The 19,023-nt window shown below is 36.6% G+C and overlaps 1 protein-coding gene across 2 annotated transcripts in view; it reads left to right on the forward strand.

Annotated features, from left to right (window-relative positions):
• The window catches only part of PCDH11X (protocadherin 11 X-linked), a 985,621-nt gene that overhangs the window by 909,804 nt on the left and 56,794 nt on the right, over positions 1-19,023 (forward strand). Inside the window, exon 8 of one of the 2 annotated variants that reach the window (XM_043458686.1) lies at positions 6,498-6,557. The exons of the other annotated variant lie outside the window; for it this stretch is intronic. Coding sequence (XP_043314621.1) covers positions 6,498-6,508 — 11 coding nt within the window. The 3' untranslated portion in view covers positions 6,509-6,557. Of the gene's footprint in view, positions 1-6,497; positions 6,558-19,023 lie in introns of those variants that run through there. 2 annotated transcript variants of the gene reach the window in all.

Here is a 19,023-nt window from a genome sequence, read left to right on the forward strand (position 1 = left end):
TATATTCCCATGATTTATGTATTTTGTAACTGAGGTTTGTACCTCTTAATCCCCTTCACTTATTTCAACAGCCTAGACCCCTAACTTCTTTTAAATACACATTTATTGTCTGTATCTATTAGTCTGTTTTGCTTTTCTTTGTTTTGATTTTTAGATTCCTCCTATCAGTAAGATCAGATAGTATTTGTCTTTCATTGTCTGACTTATTTCACTTAGCATGATACCCTCTAGATAGATATCTATGTTGTCTATGTCAGCAAGACTTCATTTATTATGGCTGAGCAATATTCCATTATATATACACACACACACACACACACACACACATACATACATACATACATAAAATCACATCTTCTTTATCCGTTCATCTAAGGATGGACACTTAGTTTGATCTTATATCATGGCTATCATGATAAATGCTGCAGTCAACATTGGTGTGCTATATCTTTCTGAATTAGTGTTTTCATTTTCTTTGGCCAAACACTCAAAGTTGTTCTATCATATGGTAGTTCTATTTTTAATTTTTTGAAGAACTTCCATACTCTTTTCCTAAGTGGTTGGATCAATTTACACTCTGACCAACAACACAGTAGGCTTCCTTTTTTTCCACATCCTGACCAACATGTGTTGTTTGTTGTCTTTTTTATAACTGTTTTGATAGGTGGGGATTGGTATCTCATTGTGGTTTTAGTTTGCATTCCCCTGATTAGTGATGTTGAGCATCCTTTCATTTGTCTGCTGGCCATTTGTATGTTTTCTTTGGAAAAAAACAAGAAAGGATTCAAAGTGAAAGTGAAGTGAAAGTCGCTCAGTCGTGTCTGATTCTTTGCAACCCTGTGGTCCATGGAATTCTCTAGGCCAGAATACTGGAGTGGGAGTCTTTCCCTTCTCCAAGGGATCTTCCCAACCCACAGGTCGAACCCAGGTCTCCCACATTGCAAGCGGATTCTTTACCAGCTGAGCCACAAGGGAAGCCCAAGAATACTGGAGTGGGGGTAGCCTATCCCTTCTCCAGTGGATCTTCCTCACCCAGGAACTGAATCGGGGCCTCCTGCATTGCAGGAAGATTCTTTACCAATTGAGCTATCAGGGAAGCCCAAATGTATTTAAACTCTCAACTAATTTTTAATTGATTTTTTGGATGCTGAATTGTATGGATTATTTGTATATTTTGGATATTAACCCCTTATCAGATATATCATTTGCAAATGTCCTCTCCCATTAAGTAGGGTGCCTTTTTGTTTGTCACTTAACATTTTAAACAGGCACTATATACAATAAAACCACAACAGAACTATACCGGAGGAGGCAATGGCAACCCACTCCAGTACTCTTGCCTGGAAAATCCCATGGACAGAGGAGCCTGGTAAGCTGCAGTCCATGGGGTCGCTAAGAGTCGGACACGACTGAGCGACTTCACTTTCACTTTTCACTTTTGTGCATTGGAGAAGGAAATGGCCACCTACTCCAGTGTTCTTGCCTGGAGAATCCCAGAGACGGCGGAGCCTGGTGGGCTGCCATTTATGGGGTCGCACAGAACTGGACACGACTGAAGTGCTTTAGCAGCAGCAGCAGCAGAACTATATACAATAAAACATTTAAAAGCTCATACAGTCTCACAAAATATAGTGATATAGAGATTCAAATCCTGCCTTCAGTACATTATGAGGAATACTAAGTTGTAACTGCCAAATCTTGCACTAATGTTCAATTCAGAAATTACACATTTATAATTTGACTTTGCTTTTCTAATTTAAAATTTAAGTTGACATGTCACATTACCTTATTCTAGAGCAGTTTTTTGTATTTATAAAGACTTTAATATACGTAACTTATTTCATTTTGAACATGAAGTAGATTTTCATGTTAGTTTATTTGTTGCTTAGTAAGGCAGTATTGTGATTTGGTGTCAAAGTAATAAAATATTGTTTAATCTGAAATTAAGTCTCTCTCTCCAGTGCTTATTTTGACCCTTCAACCCAGTTTCTTAATGTATGCAGGTGTTTTAGAATGATAGATAAAATGAGAAACTATGTAAATTAATGAACATTTTCAAACTTGTGATATCTGAATTCAGATTCCTTAAGTTCCTATATAAAATACACCTTTAGAAAAAGTGTATTTCTCACACTGAGTAGCACCTATTTTTTTGTGGTTTATTTATTGTGAACCCAACTTTAATGATTTATTTAATCTTTCCCTGACATTCTTTTTATAATGGCAAAAGAGAATAAAGAACATTTATGCTTTTGAGTAAATACAGCAAAATGGTCTCACTGAAATATCAATGAAAAGAGACCCAAGGACACTACTAATAGGGTATCATATAATTTTAAATGAATTAAATGTACTATTAAATAAAGGATCAGCATTTTTCTTGTAGTGTAGTAAACATTTTTTGAATATCTAGATTTTTTTCTGTTTTACATAGTTACAAAAAAAAAAACGAGACATAACTTGACAAACGTATACATTTTTGCGATTCTAGATAAACTTCCAAAGCAACCTTCTTAAAACTGAGTTTATGGATGAGTTGCAGTAGTAGTGATAGAGATTAAAGTGTATGAGTTTGATAAACCCAGTATCTCAATCTATCATTACTAAAAAGGATTCCTTCTTGCTCCAGAATCAGTTTTATTCCTGTGTGATGAGTATCGGGTCTCCACTGTTAGACAACCAAGGAAAGTCCTGCAATCATAGAATAATCTATTTTAGTAGAATGTATCTTGCATGCATGCTCAGTCCCCGCTGACTTTGCAACCCCATGGACTGTAGCTCTCCAGGATACTCTGTCCATAGAATTTTCCAGGCAAGAATACTGGAGCGGGTTGTCTTTTCCTACTCCTGGGGATCTTCCCAACCCAGGGGTTGAACCCATTTTTCCAGCATCTCCTGCATTGGCAGGTGGAATCTTTACCACTGTGCCACCTGGGAAGCCCCTGAACAGCTATCCTGATTCTTCTCACTTTTTTTCATTAAAGTGCCCCCATCAGCAAAGTAAAGTGAACTGACCATTCTGATGATATGAGACTTCCTTAAAACATAATATTTCTTTCAAATATTATTTTTTAAATGTTGAAATTCAAGAACACTTTCGTTCTACCCCTCAATGTTTTCATTAAGAAAAACAAAAACAATATTTTTCATGCTGTAAGATTTTATTTATGCTATTGTCCCTAAATTAGAATCAGGTAAAGTCATTTTATTGTCTACATCAAAAAATTCAACTTTAAGTCGGAAAGACAGACATCATATGATTTCACTTATATGTGAAATCTAAAAGACACAGAAAACAAACAAACATTAAAAAAAAACAAAACAGACTTACAGATACAGAGAACAAACTGGTGGTTACCAGAGAGGAGGGCCATGGGGAGGATGAGTGTAATTGGTAAGGGAAATTAAGACATACAAACTTCCATTTATAAAATAGATATAATTTTACAGGGATATACTGGATAGCAGAGGAAATATAGTCAAAATACTGTAATAACTTTGCATGGAGGCAGACGGTAACTAGATTTACCATGGTGATAATTTTTGTAATGTATAAAAGTATTGAATCAATATATTGTACACCTCAAGCTGATATAATATTGTAAATATTATATTATACTGATTATATATAATACATACAGATTATATTGTAAATCAGTACTTCAATTAATCAATGAATCAGTCAATACTCAAATTTAAACTGGCATTCAAGGCTTTCTCGTATCTGAGTTTCAGTTCAGTTCAGTTCAGTCGCTCAGTCGTGTCTGATTCTTTATGACCCCATGAATTGCAGCATGCCAGGCCTCCCTATCCATCACCAACTCACGGAGTCTACTCAAACTCATGTCCATCGAGTCGGTGATGCCATCCAACCATCTCATCCTCTGTCGTCCCCTTCTGCTCCTGCCTTCAATCTTTCCCAGCATCAGGGTCTTTTCAAATGAGTCAGCTCTTCGCATCAGGTGGCCAAAGTACTGGAGTTTCAGCTTCAGCATCAGACCTTCCAGTGAACATCCAGGACTGATCTCCTCTGGGATGGACTGGTTGAATCTCCTTGCAGTCCAAGGGACTCTCAAGAGTCTTCTCCAACACCAGAGTTCAAAAGCATCAATTTTTTGGCACCCAGCTTTCTTCACAGTCCAACTCTCACATCCATACGTGACCACTCGAAAAACCATAGCCTTGACTAGACTGACCTTTGTTGGCAAAGTGATGTCTCTGTTTTTTAATATGCTTTCTAGGTTGGTCATAACTTTCCTTCCAAGTCTTTTAATTTCATGGCTGCAATCACCATCTGCAGTGATTTTGGAACGCCCCCAAAATGAAGTCTGACACTGTTTCCACTGTTTCCCCATCTATTTCCCATGAAGTGATGGGACAAGATGCCATGATCTTAGTTTTCTGAATGTTGAGCTTTAAGCCAACTTTTTCACTCTCTTCTTTCACTTTCATCAAGAGGCTTTTTAGTTCCTCTTCACTTTCTGCCATAAAGGTGGTATCATCTGCATATCTGAGGTTATTGATATTTCTCCTGGCAATGTTGATTCCAGCTTGTGCTTCTTCCAGCTCAGCATTTCTCATGATGTACTCTGCACATAATTTAAATAAGCAGGGTGACAATATACAGCCCTGATGTACCTCTTTTCCTATTTGGAACCTGTTTGTTGTTCCATATCCAGTTCTAACTGTTGCTTCCTGACATGCATATAGGTTTTTCAAGAGGCAGGTCAGGTGGTCTGGTATTCCCATCTCTTGAATTATTTTTCACAGTTTATTGTGATCCACACAGTCAAAGCCTTTGGTGTAGTCATTAAAGCAGAAATAGATGTTTTTCTGGAACGCTCTTGCTTTTTCGATGATCCAGTGGATGTTGGCAATTTGATCTCTGGTTCCTCTGCCTTTTCTAAAACCAGCTTGAACATCTGGAAGTTCATGGTTCACGTATTGCTGAAGCCTGGCTTGGAGAATTTTGAGCACCATTGTATTAGTCATCTCTTCATGTCTCTTCTTATGTACCCTTTTCTCCTCCAACTGTGAACTATGAATGTTCTGACAAAAGGGAGCCTTACTTTCATGCCTGTGCAGCAGGCCAGCTCTTCCCACTCACTGCCAATATCCATCCCACTTTCTGCCAAACCATCCATTCTGTATTAGACATTCTTTTGTTCCCTTAGCGTTCAAAATCACCTCAGTTATTGAACTGCCAACTTTGAATGTAATTATTTGCTTATATGCTTGTGCTTTCCATTAAAATATCAGAGCCTTAATGGCAGAATTCCTGTGACATTTATCTTTGTTTCTGCAGTGCTTAGCACAGTATCTGACACAAGATTTGTTGCTGTTTAGTTGTCCAGTCATGTCCGACTCTTTGCAACCCCATGGACTGTAGCCTGCCAGGCTCCTCTGTCCGTGGGATTCCCCAGGCAAGAATACTGGAGTGGGCTCCCATTTCTTATTCCAGGGCATCTTCCCAACTCAGGGATGGAACTCACTTCTGCATTAAAGGCAGATTCTTTACCTCTAAGCAACCGGGAAAATCAGACACAAGACTGGAGCCTCAAAACTTTTTGAGAGTCATGTTAAATAACATTAGTATTACAAAGGAATTTAAAGGTTAATTCTACATTTAAATTTAAAATTTGTTTCTTTCTTTGTTTTTTGGCCGTGCTGCATGACATGCGGGATCTTAGTTTCCCAATCAGGGATCGAACCCATGCCCCATGCAGTGGAAGTGCAGAATCTTAATCATTGGACTGCCAGGGAAGTTCCCTACATTTTTTAAAGAAGGAAAATTATGGCCCAAACAGTAGAAGGGATTGGCCAAGTTTATAAGTCTGGGGTTTTGTTTGGGGTGGAAGAGATTCTTTAATTCAAGTAGAAACTTTAAGACGTGATTTTTAGCATCTGTTTTAGATATTTACATAGGATTTATCTTGATGGTATCTAGGCATGCAGATGAAAACATTAAGTTTATAACGACAAAATTATTTTTTAATGCAACCAATTGCCCAATTGACTTGAAATTTTAGCAGAAAAAATTGCTTAATGTTTGCTTGCATGTGATGGTATTGTGAATTTGATATAACCGGAAACATATGAATTGTACAGATTAAAAAGCCCAATAGAATATTTTAAAATTCACTTTGGAAATAGTTGAGGTTTGGAGAAGTCTGAAGTCTTAAGTGAAAACTTAATACTTTGGATAAGTAGCACTACTGCACTTCCATAGCCATATTTTCCCTTATAAAACTTCTACTCATTCGTGGCATAATATTTGCATTGCTGCATTGTCATAGCTTTTCGTCAATTTTAGGAAAGTTATATCTCTGTCATGTTTAAAATAATTATTGATAAGAAGTCTTAATTCATAAGCTATCATATTAGAGGCTCTTAGAAGTCCCTTTGCCCAGGTGACTCAGTACATATTTCGATCACATACTCATTCTATCTTTTCTTACCTGCCTATTTCCCTATGAGCTCTGTGTTCCGTTCCTCAGGTATTTTGTAGAAAATAAATCAACTTGCTGAATGAAGAGATGAATTAGTGAATCATCTTTTAAAAGTGCACATGCTCTTAGAAGAGTCATTACACTATTGAGTGTGTGTGTGCTAAGTTGTTTCAGTCCTATCCAACTTCTTGTGACTCTATGAACAGTAGACCGCCAGACTTCTCTGTCCATGAGATTCTCCAGGCAAGAATACTGGAGTGGGTTACCATTTCCTCCTCAAGGAGATCTTCCCAACCCAGGGATCAAACCTGCATCTTTTGTGTCTCCTGCATTGACAGGTGGGTTCTTTACCACTAGAGCCACCTGAGAAGCCCAGATACACTATGATTAACACAATAATTTGAAATAATGTGTTGCATTTGTCAAGCTATCTGTAAATATAGAGCTCATGGAGAAGGGGCTAGTTAAAGGTAAATTAGATTAAGGCTTAAGTACTTGAAGTATTGCATGCAAGAAAATGAAAGTGAAAGTCTCTCAGTCGTGGGTTGCCATTCCCTTCTCCAGGAGATCTTCCCAACTCAAGGATTGAACCCAGGTCTCCCACATTGCAGGTGGATTCTTTACCACCTGAGGCACAAGGGAAGCCCTGTGGAAATAAGAAAATGGATTAATGACATCTACCATTGCATTCAACTTGTGAGTGACTTGACATGCTTTACTGGACTCAGGAGATAAGATAAATCACTTTTAATATATCAGAAAACAAACTGACATTCATGAGCAAAGTGTTATTTTAAAGTGTATGTAAAAAGATGAGAACTAAATTGAGGGATTATTAAACTGAATTGATAAGAATTACCTTCCTATCAAAACATGTTTGCCATCCTACAGACCTGTGTTTTATTTTTAATATTTGTTTTAGTGATTAAAGAATTACAGATAGCTACAGAAGTTAATGGCATTTCACATTGACTAATAGTTCTTGATTAGTTAGTCACATATACATTTTAGTTAATTGCCATGTCAAATATCAGCCAAATATAATTATCCTTACTAGGATTTTAAGCTTATTTACATTACTAGATTTTTGAGAAACTATGAGTCATATAATTAAATTTTTAGAACTATAGGCTATGTGAACACATTATAACTTAATTTTTTTCATATATTTTAGAACTTTCATTTTGTGAAAACATTATAACTTAATTTTTAAGGTAACAACTAAAATAAAAATTGTATCATCTTTGACAAAATTTCCACTCAGTGTGTAGTTGATTTTATTTGTCATTAATTCAGAGTGATCAGCAGGTACTTGGAAATATGTGTGTGAAGACATTTGGCTATTTGTAAATAATTCAGAAGTTTTGAATGAAAAAAGAGATGTCAGCTAAATGTCTGAAAACTATATTCATATTTATTGTGATAAGTGATAAAATCTATGAAAAACTTATTTGCAGGATTAAAATAATTGAAATACTACATAATAATGTGATCTAATGTTGACTAATCAACAATTGATAGTTGTTTTTTTTCCCATTTATTTTTATTAGTTGGAGGCTTATTACTTTACAATATTGTAGTGGTTTTTGCCATACATTTTCATGAATCAGCCAAGGATTTACATGTGTTCCCCATCCCGATCCCACCTCCCACCTCCCTCTCTTTCCCATCCCTCTAGGTCTTCCCAGTGAACCAGCCCTGAGCATTTGTCTCATGCATCCAACCTGGGCTGGTGATCTGTTTCACCCTTGATAGTATATTTGTTTCAATGCTGTTCTCTCAGAACATCCCACCCTCGCCTTCCCTCGCAGAGTCTAAAAGTCTGTTCTGTACACCTGTGTCTCTTTTTCTGTTTTGCATACAGGATTATCTTTACAATCTTTCTAAATTGCATATATATGAGTTAGTATACTGTATTGGTCTTTATCTTTCTGGCTTACGTTACTCTGTATAACGGGCTCCAGGTTCATCCATCTCATTAGAACTGATTCAAATGAATTCTTTTTAATGGCTGAGTAATATTCCATGGTGTATATGTACCACAGCTTCCTTATCTTTATTCTGTTGATGAGCATCCAGGTTGCTTCCATGTCCTGGCTATTATAAACAGTGCTGCGATGAACATTGGGGTGCACGTGTCTCTTTCAGATCTTGTTTCCTTGGTGTGTATGCCCAGGAGTGGGATTGCTGGATCATATGGCAGTTCTATTTCCAGATTTTTAAGAAATGTCCACACTGTTCTCCATAGTGGCTGTACTAGTTTGCATTCTCACCAACAGTGTAAGAGGGTTCCCTTTTCTCCACACCCCCTCCAGCATTTATTGCTTGTAGACTTTTGGATAAGAGCCATTCTGACTGGAGTGTAGTGGTACCTCATTGAGGTTTTGATTTGCATTTATATGATAATGAGTGATGTTGAGCATCTTTTCATGTGTTTGCTATCCATCTGTATGTCTTCTTTGGAGAAATGTCTGTTTAGATCTTTGACCCATTTTTTGATTGGGTCATTTATTTTTTCTGGAATTGAGCTGCAGGAGTTGTTTGTATATTTTTGGGATTAATCCTTTCTCTGTTGCTTCGTTTGCTATTATTTTCTCCCAATCTGAGGGCTGTCTTTTCACCCTGCTTATAGTTTCCTTTGTTGTGCAAAAGCTTTTAAGTTTCATTAGGTCCCATTTCTTTATTTTTGCTTTTGTTTCCAAAATTCTGGGAGGTGGGTCATAGAGGATCCTGCTGTGATTTATGTCGGAGAGTGTTTTGCCTATGTTTTTCTCTAGGAGTTTTATAGTTTCTGGTCTTACATTTAGATCTTTAATCCATTTTGAGTTTGTTTTTGTGTATGGTGTTAGAAAGTGTTCTAGTTTCATTCTTTTACAAGTGGTTGACCAGTTTTCCCAGCACCACTTGTTAAAGAGGTTGTCTTTTTGCCATTGCATATCCTTGCCTCCTTTGTCAAAGATAAGGTATCTGTAGGTATGTGGATTTATCTCTGGGCTTTCTATTTTGTTCCATCCATCTATATTTCTGTCTTTGTGCCAGTCCCATACTGTCTTGATGACTGTGGCTTTGTAGTAGAGCTTGAAGTCAGGCAGGTTGATTCCTCCAGTTCCATTCTTCTTTCTCAAAATTGCTTTGGCTATTCAAGGTTTTTTTTTTTTTTTTTATTTCCATAGAAATTGTGAAATTATTTGTTCTAGTTCTGTGATGAATACCACTGGTAGCTTGATAGGGATTGCATTGAATCTATAGATTGCTTTGGGTATTATATTCATTTTCACAATATTGATTCTTCCAATCCATGAAAACGGTATATTTCTCCATCTATTTGTGTCCTCTTTGATTTCTTTCATTAGTGTTTTATAGTTTTCTGTGTATAAATCTTTTGTTTCTTTAGGTAAATATACTCCTAAGTATTTTATTCTTCTTGTTGCAGTGGTGAATGGTATTGTTTCCTTAATTTCTCTTTATGTTTTCTCATTGTTCGTGTATAGGAATGCAAGGGATTTCTGTGTGTTTCTTTTATATCCTCCACTTTACTATATTCATTAATCAGCTCTAGTAATTTTCTGGTAGAGTCTTTAGGGTTTTCTATGTAGAGGATCATGCCATCTGCAAACAGTGAGAGTTCCACATTTTCTTTTCCTATCTGGATTCCTTTTATTTTATTTTTTCCTGTTCTGATTGCTGTGGCCCAAACTTCCAAAACTATGTTGAATAGTAGTGTGAGAGTGGGCACCCTTGTCTTGTTCCTGATTTTAGGGGAAATGCTTTCAATTTTTCACCATTGAAGATAATGTTTGCTGTGTGTTTGTCATATATAGCTTTTATTATGTTGAGGTATGTTCCTTCTATTCCTGCTTTCTGGAGAGTTTTTATCATAAATGGATGTTGAATTTTGTCAAAGGCTTTCTCTGTATCTATTGAGATAATCATATGGTTTTTATCTTTCAATTTGTTAATGTGGTGTATTACATTGATTTGTGGATATTAAAGAATTCTTGCATTCCTGGGATAAAGTGCATTTGGTCATGATGTATCATCTTTTTAATATGTTGTTGGATTCTATTTGCTAGAATTTTGTTAAGGATTTTTGCATCTATGTTCGTCAGTGTTATTGGCCTGTAGTTTTCTTTTTTCTTTCTTTTTTTTTTTTTCTGTGGCATCTTTGTCTGGTTTTGGAATTAGGGTGATGGTGGCTTCATAGAATGAGTTTGGAAGTTTACATTCTTCTGCAATTTTCTGGAAGAGTATGAGTAAGATAGGTGTTAGCTCATCTCTAAATTTTTGGTCGAATTCAGCTGTGAAGCCATCTGGTCCTGGGCTTTTTTTTTTGCTGGAAGTTTTCTGATTACAGTTTCGATTTCTGTGCTTGTGATGGGTCTGTTAAGATCTATTTCTTCCTGGTTCAGTTTTCGAAAGTTATACTTTTCTAAGAATTTGTCCATTTCTTCCAAGTTGTCCATTTTATTGGCATAGAGCTGCTGGTAGTAATCTCTTATGATCCTTTGTATTTCAGTGTTGCCTGTTGTGATATTTCCATTTTCCTTTCTAATTTTGTTGATTTGGTTCTTCTCCCTTTGTTTCTTAACGAGTCTTGCTAACAGTTTGTCAATTTTGTTTATCTTTTCAAAAAACCATCTTTTAGCTTTGTTGATTTTTGCTACCGTCACTTTAGTTTCTTTTGCATTTATTTCTGCCCTAATTTTTAAGATTACTTTCCTTCTATTAACCCTGGGGTTCTTCACTTCTTCCTTCTCTAGTTGTGTTAGGTGTAGAGCTAGATTATTTATTTGACTTTTTTCTTGTATCTTGAGGTAAGCCTGTAATGCTATGAACCTTCCCCTTAACACTGCTTTTACAGTGTCCCATAGGTATTGGGTTGTTGTGTTTTCATTTTCATTTGTTTCTGTGCATATTTTGATTTCTTTTTTTTTTTTGTGATTTCTTCTATGATTTCTTGGTTATTCGGTAGCATGTTATTTAGCCTCCATATGTTTGAATTTTTAATAGTTTTTTTTTTTTTTTTTCCTGCAATTGAGATCTAATCTTACCGCCCTGTGGTCAGAAAAGATGACTGGAATGATTTCAATTTTTTTGGATTTACCAAGGCTAGATTTATGGCCCAGGATGTGATCTATTCTGGAGAAGGTTCCGTGTGCACTTGAGAAAAAGATGAAATTGATTGTTTGGGGTGAAATGTCCTATAGATATTAATTAGGTCTTGCTGGTCCATTGTGTCATTTAAAGTTTGTGTTTCCTTGTTAATTTTCTGTTTAGTTGATCTGTCCATAGGTGTGAGTGGGGTATTAAAGTCTCCCATTATTATTGTGTTATTGTTAATTTCCCCTTTCATACTCGTTAGTATTTGCCTTACATATTGTGGTGCTCCTATGTTGGGTGCATATATATTTATAACTGTTATATCTTCTTCTTGGATTGATCCTTTGATCATTATATAGTGTCCTTCTTTGTCTCTTTTCATGGCCTTTATTTTAAAGTCTATTTTATCTGATATGAGTAATGCGACTCCTGTTTTCTTTTCATCTCCATTTGCATGAAATATTTTTTACACCCCTTCACTTTTAGTCTCTATGTGTCCCTTGTTTTGAGGTGGGTCTCTTGTAGACAGCATATATAGGGGTCTTGTTTTGTATCCATTCAGCCAGTCTTTGTCTTTTGGATGGGGCATTCAACCCACTTACATTTAAGGTACTTATTGATAGGTATGGTCCCGTTGCCATTTACTTTGTTGTTTTGGGTTCATGTTTATACAACCTTTCTGTGTTTTCTGTCTAGAGAAGATCCTTTAGCATTTGTTGAAGAGCTGGTTTGGTGGTGCTGAATTCTCTCAGCTTTTGCCTGTCTGTAAAACTTTTGAATTCCCTTTCATATCTGAATGAGATCCTTGCTGGGTACAGTAATCTGGGTTGTAGGTTATTGTCTTTCATTACTTTAAGTATGTCCTGCCACTCCCTTCTGGTCTGAAGAGTTTCTATTGATAGATCAGCTGTTATCCTTATGGGAATCGCTTTGTGTGTTATTTGTTGTTTCTCCCTTGCTGCTTTTAATATTTGTTCTTTGTGTTTGATCTTTGTTAATTTGACTAATATGTGTCTTGGAGTGTTTCACCTTGGGTTTATCCTGTTTGGGGCTCTGGGTTTCTTGGATGTGTGTAACTATTTCCTTCCCCATTTTAGGGAAATTTTCAGCTATTATCTCCTCGAGTATTTTCTCATGGCCTTTTTTTTTTTTTTGTCTTCTTCTTCTGGGACTCTTATGATTTGAATGTTGGGGCATTTCACATTATCCCAGAGGTCCCTGAGGTTGTCCTCATTTCTTTTGATTCTTTTTTTTTTTTCTTTTTTCCTCTCTGCTTAATTTATTTCCACCATTTTATCTTCTACCTCACTTATCCTATCTTCTGCCTCCATTATTCTACTGTTGGTTCCCTCCAGAGTGTTTTTCATCTCATTTATTGCATTATTCATCTTTAATTGACTCTTTTGTATTTCTTCTAGGTCCTTGTTAAACATTTCTTGCATCTTCTCGATCCTTGTCTCCAGGATATTTATCTGTAACTCTATTTTCTTTTAAAGATTTTGGATCATTTTCACTATCATTGTTCTGTATTATTTTTCAGGTAGATTCCCTATCTCCTCCTCTTTTGTTTGGCTTGGGGGACATTTTTCATGTTTCTTTACTTCTTGGGTATTTCCCTGCCTTTTCATCCTGTTTAGATTGCTGTGTTTGGAGTCGTCTTTCTGTATTCTGATGGTCTGTGGTTCCTTTTTATTGTGGAGGTTTCTCCCAGTGAGTGGGGTTAGACGATTGGCTTGTCAAGGGTCTTGTTTAGGGAAGCTTCCATCGGTGTTCTGGTGCATGGAACTGGATTTCTTCTCTCTGGATTGCAATGGAGTGTCCAGTAGTGAGCTTTGAGATTGGTCTATGAACATTGATTGTTGTTAAATGTGCCATTTACAATATACAAACAATATGTTCATATCAGGGATCTTTGAAAAAGTTTTTCCGGCGAATGTGTTATATGGTGAAGTGAAATATACATAAGAATGTGCAAGGGCCAAGTATGAAAATAAAAACATGACAAATGAATTGGTCCTATTAAAATGTTATTGAAAAAAATGAATTAACTTTACCTCTTCTAGAATTACAATTAGGACAGAGAAATGAAAAAAAAAAAGAAATAAATGCTATTTAAGCAAGAATTTTATACACATCTAAGATATTTACATTAATTAAATTCAAATTTAGAAGTACAAACTCTAAAGAATAACCTGAATGAATATTTTTCTACACTTTAAAATATACATTGTTACTATGCCAACAAAGGTCCATCTAGTCAAGGCTATGGCTTTTCCAGTGGTCACATATGGATGTAAGAGGTTGACTGTGAAGAAAGCTGAGCATCAAAAAATTGATACTTCTGAACTGTGGTGTTGGAGAAGACTCTTGAGAGTCCCCTGGACTGCAAGGAGATCCAACCAATCCATCCTAAAGGAGATCAGCCCTGGGTGTTCATTGGAAGGACTGATGTTGAAGCTGAAACTCCAGTACTTTGGCCACCTCATGTGAATAGTTGACTCATTGAAAAAGACCCTGATGCTGGGAGGGATTGGGGGCAGGAGGAGAAGGGGATGACAAAAGATGAGATGGCTGGATGTCATCACCGACTCGATGGACATGAGTTTGTGTAGACTCCAGGAGTTGGTGATGGACAGGGAGGCCTGGTGTGCTGTGATTCATGGGGTTGCAAAGAGTCGGACATGACTGAGTGACTGAACTGATGAACTGGTGAAACTGAACTGAACTGGTGAAACTAATGCTTTCTGATACATTAATTACTCCTTGCATCGTGTGCCACATTTTAACTATATAAAAATGCAAAACAAGTACTTCTGCTTCATTGTTATACATTTTTAAAGTAAATGTTTTAATGTAATTGATCATTTAATATTTATTTAACATTAATAGGTAATTTCTAAACCACTTAAAAATGTTTTCAACTTTCTTTTTGAGTTCTTATGCCACATTAATATTGATTTTTTGATGTTGCTCAAAATGCTGTGTATTTTTAGATTTCAAAGATGTTTTTAAATTACCAGGATTACAAGATATCCTAAAGTGAGACTTGGGAATCAATTTTCACGAGGGCTACAAAGTATATATGAGAAATATAAGAATAAGAAAATAAGAAAAATAAGAAACTGTATGTTAGTCTCAAGAAGAACTGTGTCTTTTATGAGTGGTATATTAAAACTTATCTCTGAAACTAGTTAAAAGCTATATTTAAACACTAAAATTCTTGAAATAGCATTTCATCATGACCTGCACCATTTTATTATGAATTCTGAATGGAACATACAAGCTAAAACATTATAATTGTATAAAATATTTTATTGATATAATAAAAGTGAGAAAAGTTAAAAAATGAAACACTTGAAGAAACTTGTCCAGTTACAGGATAGATTATTTATGTCTTTTGAATATATTGCTGGCTGGTTTGTGGTTGTTCAGTCTCTAAGTCCTGCCCAAATTTGCAACCCTCTGGAGTGCAGCATGCCAAGTTCCTCTGACCTCCATTATCTCTCAGAGTTTGCTCAAATTCTTGTCCATTGAGTCTGTAAAGCTATCTAACCATCTCATCCTCTGCCACCCACTTTTACTTTTGCATTCCCTCTTTGCATGTCCACAGGCCATGGGGTGCACGTGAGTCCACACAGCATGTGCCCAGCACTGTCCCTTGCCAGAGCATCCTCCGCAGCTGCCACAGAAGCTGCCACCTCCTCCTCTCCCCCACCCTCCTTCTATGGCTGCCACCATAGCTGCTGTGACTCCCATCCCCTCTTGTCCTCATTCCTCTCCCAGTTCCTGCTCCTCCTCCCATCCCCGGCACCGGATGATGATCACTGAAGGGCAGAACCCTCAGAATGGGCTCCCTTCTGCTTGGGCCATGAAGACACTGGAACAACCCAATATTCCAAACCTTTGAAGCACATTTTGAATCTCAGGTTTGTTCTTCAACAAATCTGATATCCCTGCCAGGTTTGGGTCATTTTCAGATGTGAGATCAAGCCCTGAGACTTTGGAGTGGGAGCACTGACTCCAAGACCCTAGAATACCAGAGAACTAACCCTAGGGAGAATAAAATAGTGAGAACTCACACAAAGGAAACCACTTGAATGCAAGACCCAGCATCACACAATCTCCAGTAGCACTCTGTGTAGGATGCCTCATCAAAACAACAAACAAAACGAAAATACAAACCCAGTCATCAGCAGACAGGATTACCAACTCACTCAGCCTTGCCCATCAGAGAAAGCAAAACAAAACAAAAAATCTCAGCACAAATCTCACCTCATAGGAAGCTTACACAAACCACTGGCCCAACCTTCAGTTCAGTCAGTTCAGTTCAGTCGCTCAGTCGTGTCAGACTCTTTGCGACCCCATGAATCGCAGCACGCCAGGCATCCCTGTCCATCACCAACTTCCGGAGTTTTCTCAAACACATGTCCATCGAGTAGGTGATGACATCCAGCCATCTCATCCTCTGTCGTCCCCTGCTACTCCTGCCCCCAATCCCTCCCAGCATCAGGGTCTCTTCCAATGAGTCAACTCTTTGCATGAGGTGGCCAAAGTATTGGAGTTTCAGCTTCAACACATGTCCATCGAGTAGGTGATGACATCCAGCCATCTCATCCTCTGTCGTCCCCTGCTTCTCCTGCCCCCAATCCCTCCTAGCATCAGGGTCTCTTCCAATGGGTCAACTCTTCGTGTGAGGTGGCCAAAGTATTGGAGTTTCAGCTTCAATGAACACCCAGGACTGATCTCCTTCAGGATGGACTGGTTGGATCTCCTTGCAATCCGTGGGACTCTGAAGAGTCTTCTCCACTTCTTCAGTGCTCAGCATTCTTTATAGTCCAACTCTCACATCCATACATGACCACTGGAAATACCATAGCCTTGACTAGACGGACTTTTGTTGGCAAAGTAATATCTCTGCTTTTTAATATGCTATCTAGGTTGGTGATAACTTTCCTTCTGAGGAGTAAGCATCTTTTAATTTCATGGCTGCAGTCACCATCTGCAGTGATTTTGGAGCCCCCCCCAAAATGAAGTCTGACACCGTTTCCACTGTTTCCCCATCTATTTCCCATGAAGTGATGGGACCAGAACCTTAGGAGGGCAGAAACCAAGAGGAATAAGGAATTCAACCTTGACGACCGGGAAAAAGAGACCTCAAACAAAATAAGTTTAAAAATAATAGTGAAAAGGCAGAGGAATATTTCACAAATGGAGGAACAAACTAGAAATAGAAAAGTCCAAATAAATAAAGAGGAAATAGGCAAACTACCTGAAAAATAATTCAGAATAATGATAATAAAGATGATCAAAAACCTTGAGAAGAGAATGGAGAAAATGCAAGAATCAATTAATAAAAACCTAGAAGAATTAAAGAATAAACATACAGAGACAAACAACACAAGTACTGAAATTAAAGATACTCTAGAAGGAATCAATAGCAGAATATCTGAAGCAGAAGAACGAATTAGTGAGCTGGAAGACAAAATGGTGGAAATAAAGTTTTAAGAGCAGAATAAAGTAAAAAGAATGAAAAGAACTGAGGATAGTCACAGGGACTTCTTGGGCAATATCAAATGCACCAACATTCGAATTACAGGGGTCCCTGAAGAAGAAGAGAAAAAGAAAGGGTATGAGAAAATTTTTGAAGAGATTATAGTTGAAAATTTCCCCAACATGGAAAAGGAAATAGTCAATCAAGTCCAAGAGGCAGAAACAGTCCCATATAGGATAAACCCAAGGAGAAACATGCCAACACACATACTAATCAAGCTAAAAAACAATAAACACAAAGAAACAATATTAAAAAGCAGCAAGGGAAAAGGAACAAGTAACACACAAGGGAAACCCCATACATTTAACTTCTGATCTTTCAGCAGAAACTCAACAGGCCAGAAGGGAATGGCAGGTTACATCTGAAGTGCTGAAAGGGAAAAATCTACAACCAAGATTACTGTACCCAGCAAAGATCTCATTCAAAATTGATGGAGAAATCAAAAGCTTTTCAGGCAAGCAAAATTTAGAGAATTCAGTCCCACCATATCAGTTTTAAAGCAAATGTTAAATGGGCTTATATAGCCAAGAAATACAAAAGAAGAAAAAAGAAACACAAAATTAAACCCCAAACAATTAAGAAAATGGCAATAGGAACATATGTATCAATAATTACTTTAAATGTAAGTGGATTAAATGCTCCAACCAAAAGACACAGACTGGATGAAGGGATGTAAAAATAAGACCCATATATATGCTGTCTACAAGAAACCCACTCAGACCTAAAGACACATATATATTGAAAGTGAGAGGATGGAAAAATATGTTCCATGCAAACGGAAAGCAAAATAATGCTGGAGTCGTAATCCTCATATCAGACAAAATAGACCCTAAAATAAAGAATATTACAAGAGATAAGGAAGGATGCTACATAATGATCAAGAGATTAATCTAAGAGGAAGACATAACAATTGCAAATAACTATGCACCCAACATATACACCTCAATACATAAGATACAGAGTAACACACATAAAAAGAGAAATTGACAATAACACAACAATAGTAGGAGACTTTAAAACCCCACTCACACCAATGGAAAGAACATTAAAACAGAAAGTTAAGAAAGAAACACATCTTAAATGATATATTAGACGAGATGGATCTCATTGATATCTTCAGGGCATTCCTTCCAAATGCAGAAGAATACACCTTCTTCTCAAGTGTACATTAGACATTCTCTAGGATTAACCACAAGTTGGGTCACAAATCAAACCTCAGTAAATTTATGAAAATTCAAATCATATCAAGCATCTTTTCCAACTATGACACTATGAGACTAGACATCAATTACAAGAAAAAAAAAAATGTAAGAAACACAAACACATGGAGATTAAACAATACTTTTCTAAATAACCAACAGGTTACTGAAGAAATCAAAAGGGAAATCAAAAAATTTTCTAGAAAAATTACAATGAAAACACAAAAGCTCAAAATCTATGGGATGCAGCAAAAACAGTTCTAAGAGAGAAGTTTACAACAATACAATGCTACCTCAAGAAACAAGGAAAACATCAAATAGACAACCCAATTTTACACCTAAAGCAACTGGAAAAAGAGAACAAAAGCCCCCAAAATTAGTAGAAGGAAAAACCACTACAATATTATAAAGTAATTAGCCTCCAACTAATAAAAATAAATGCAATAAATAAATAATAATAAAAAGAAATCATAAAGATCAGAGGAAAAAAATAAATGAAAAAAAATGAAAGAAATAGTAGTAAAGATTAATAAATCTAAAATCTGGTTCTTTGAGAAGATAAAAAATAATGACAAAACTTTAGCCAGACTCATCAAGAAAAAAAGAGAGAGAAGAATCAAATCAACAAAATTAGAAATGAAAAAGGAGAGGTTACAACAGATAATGCAGATATACAAAGGATTATAAGAGACTATTATGAGCAACTATATGTCAATAAAATGGA

The sequence above is a fragment of the Cervus canadensis genome, chromosome X, assembly GCF_019320065.1.
Source record: "Cervus canadensis isolate Bull #8, Minnesota chromosome X, ASM1932006v1, whole genome shotgun sequence".
Classification (NCBI taxonomy): Eukaryota; Metazoa; Chordata; class Mammalia; order Artiodactyla; family Cervidae; genus Cervus; species Cervus canadensis.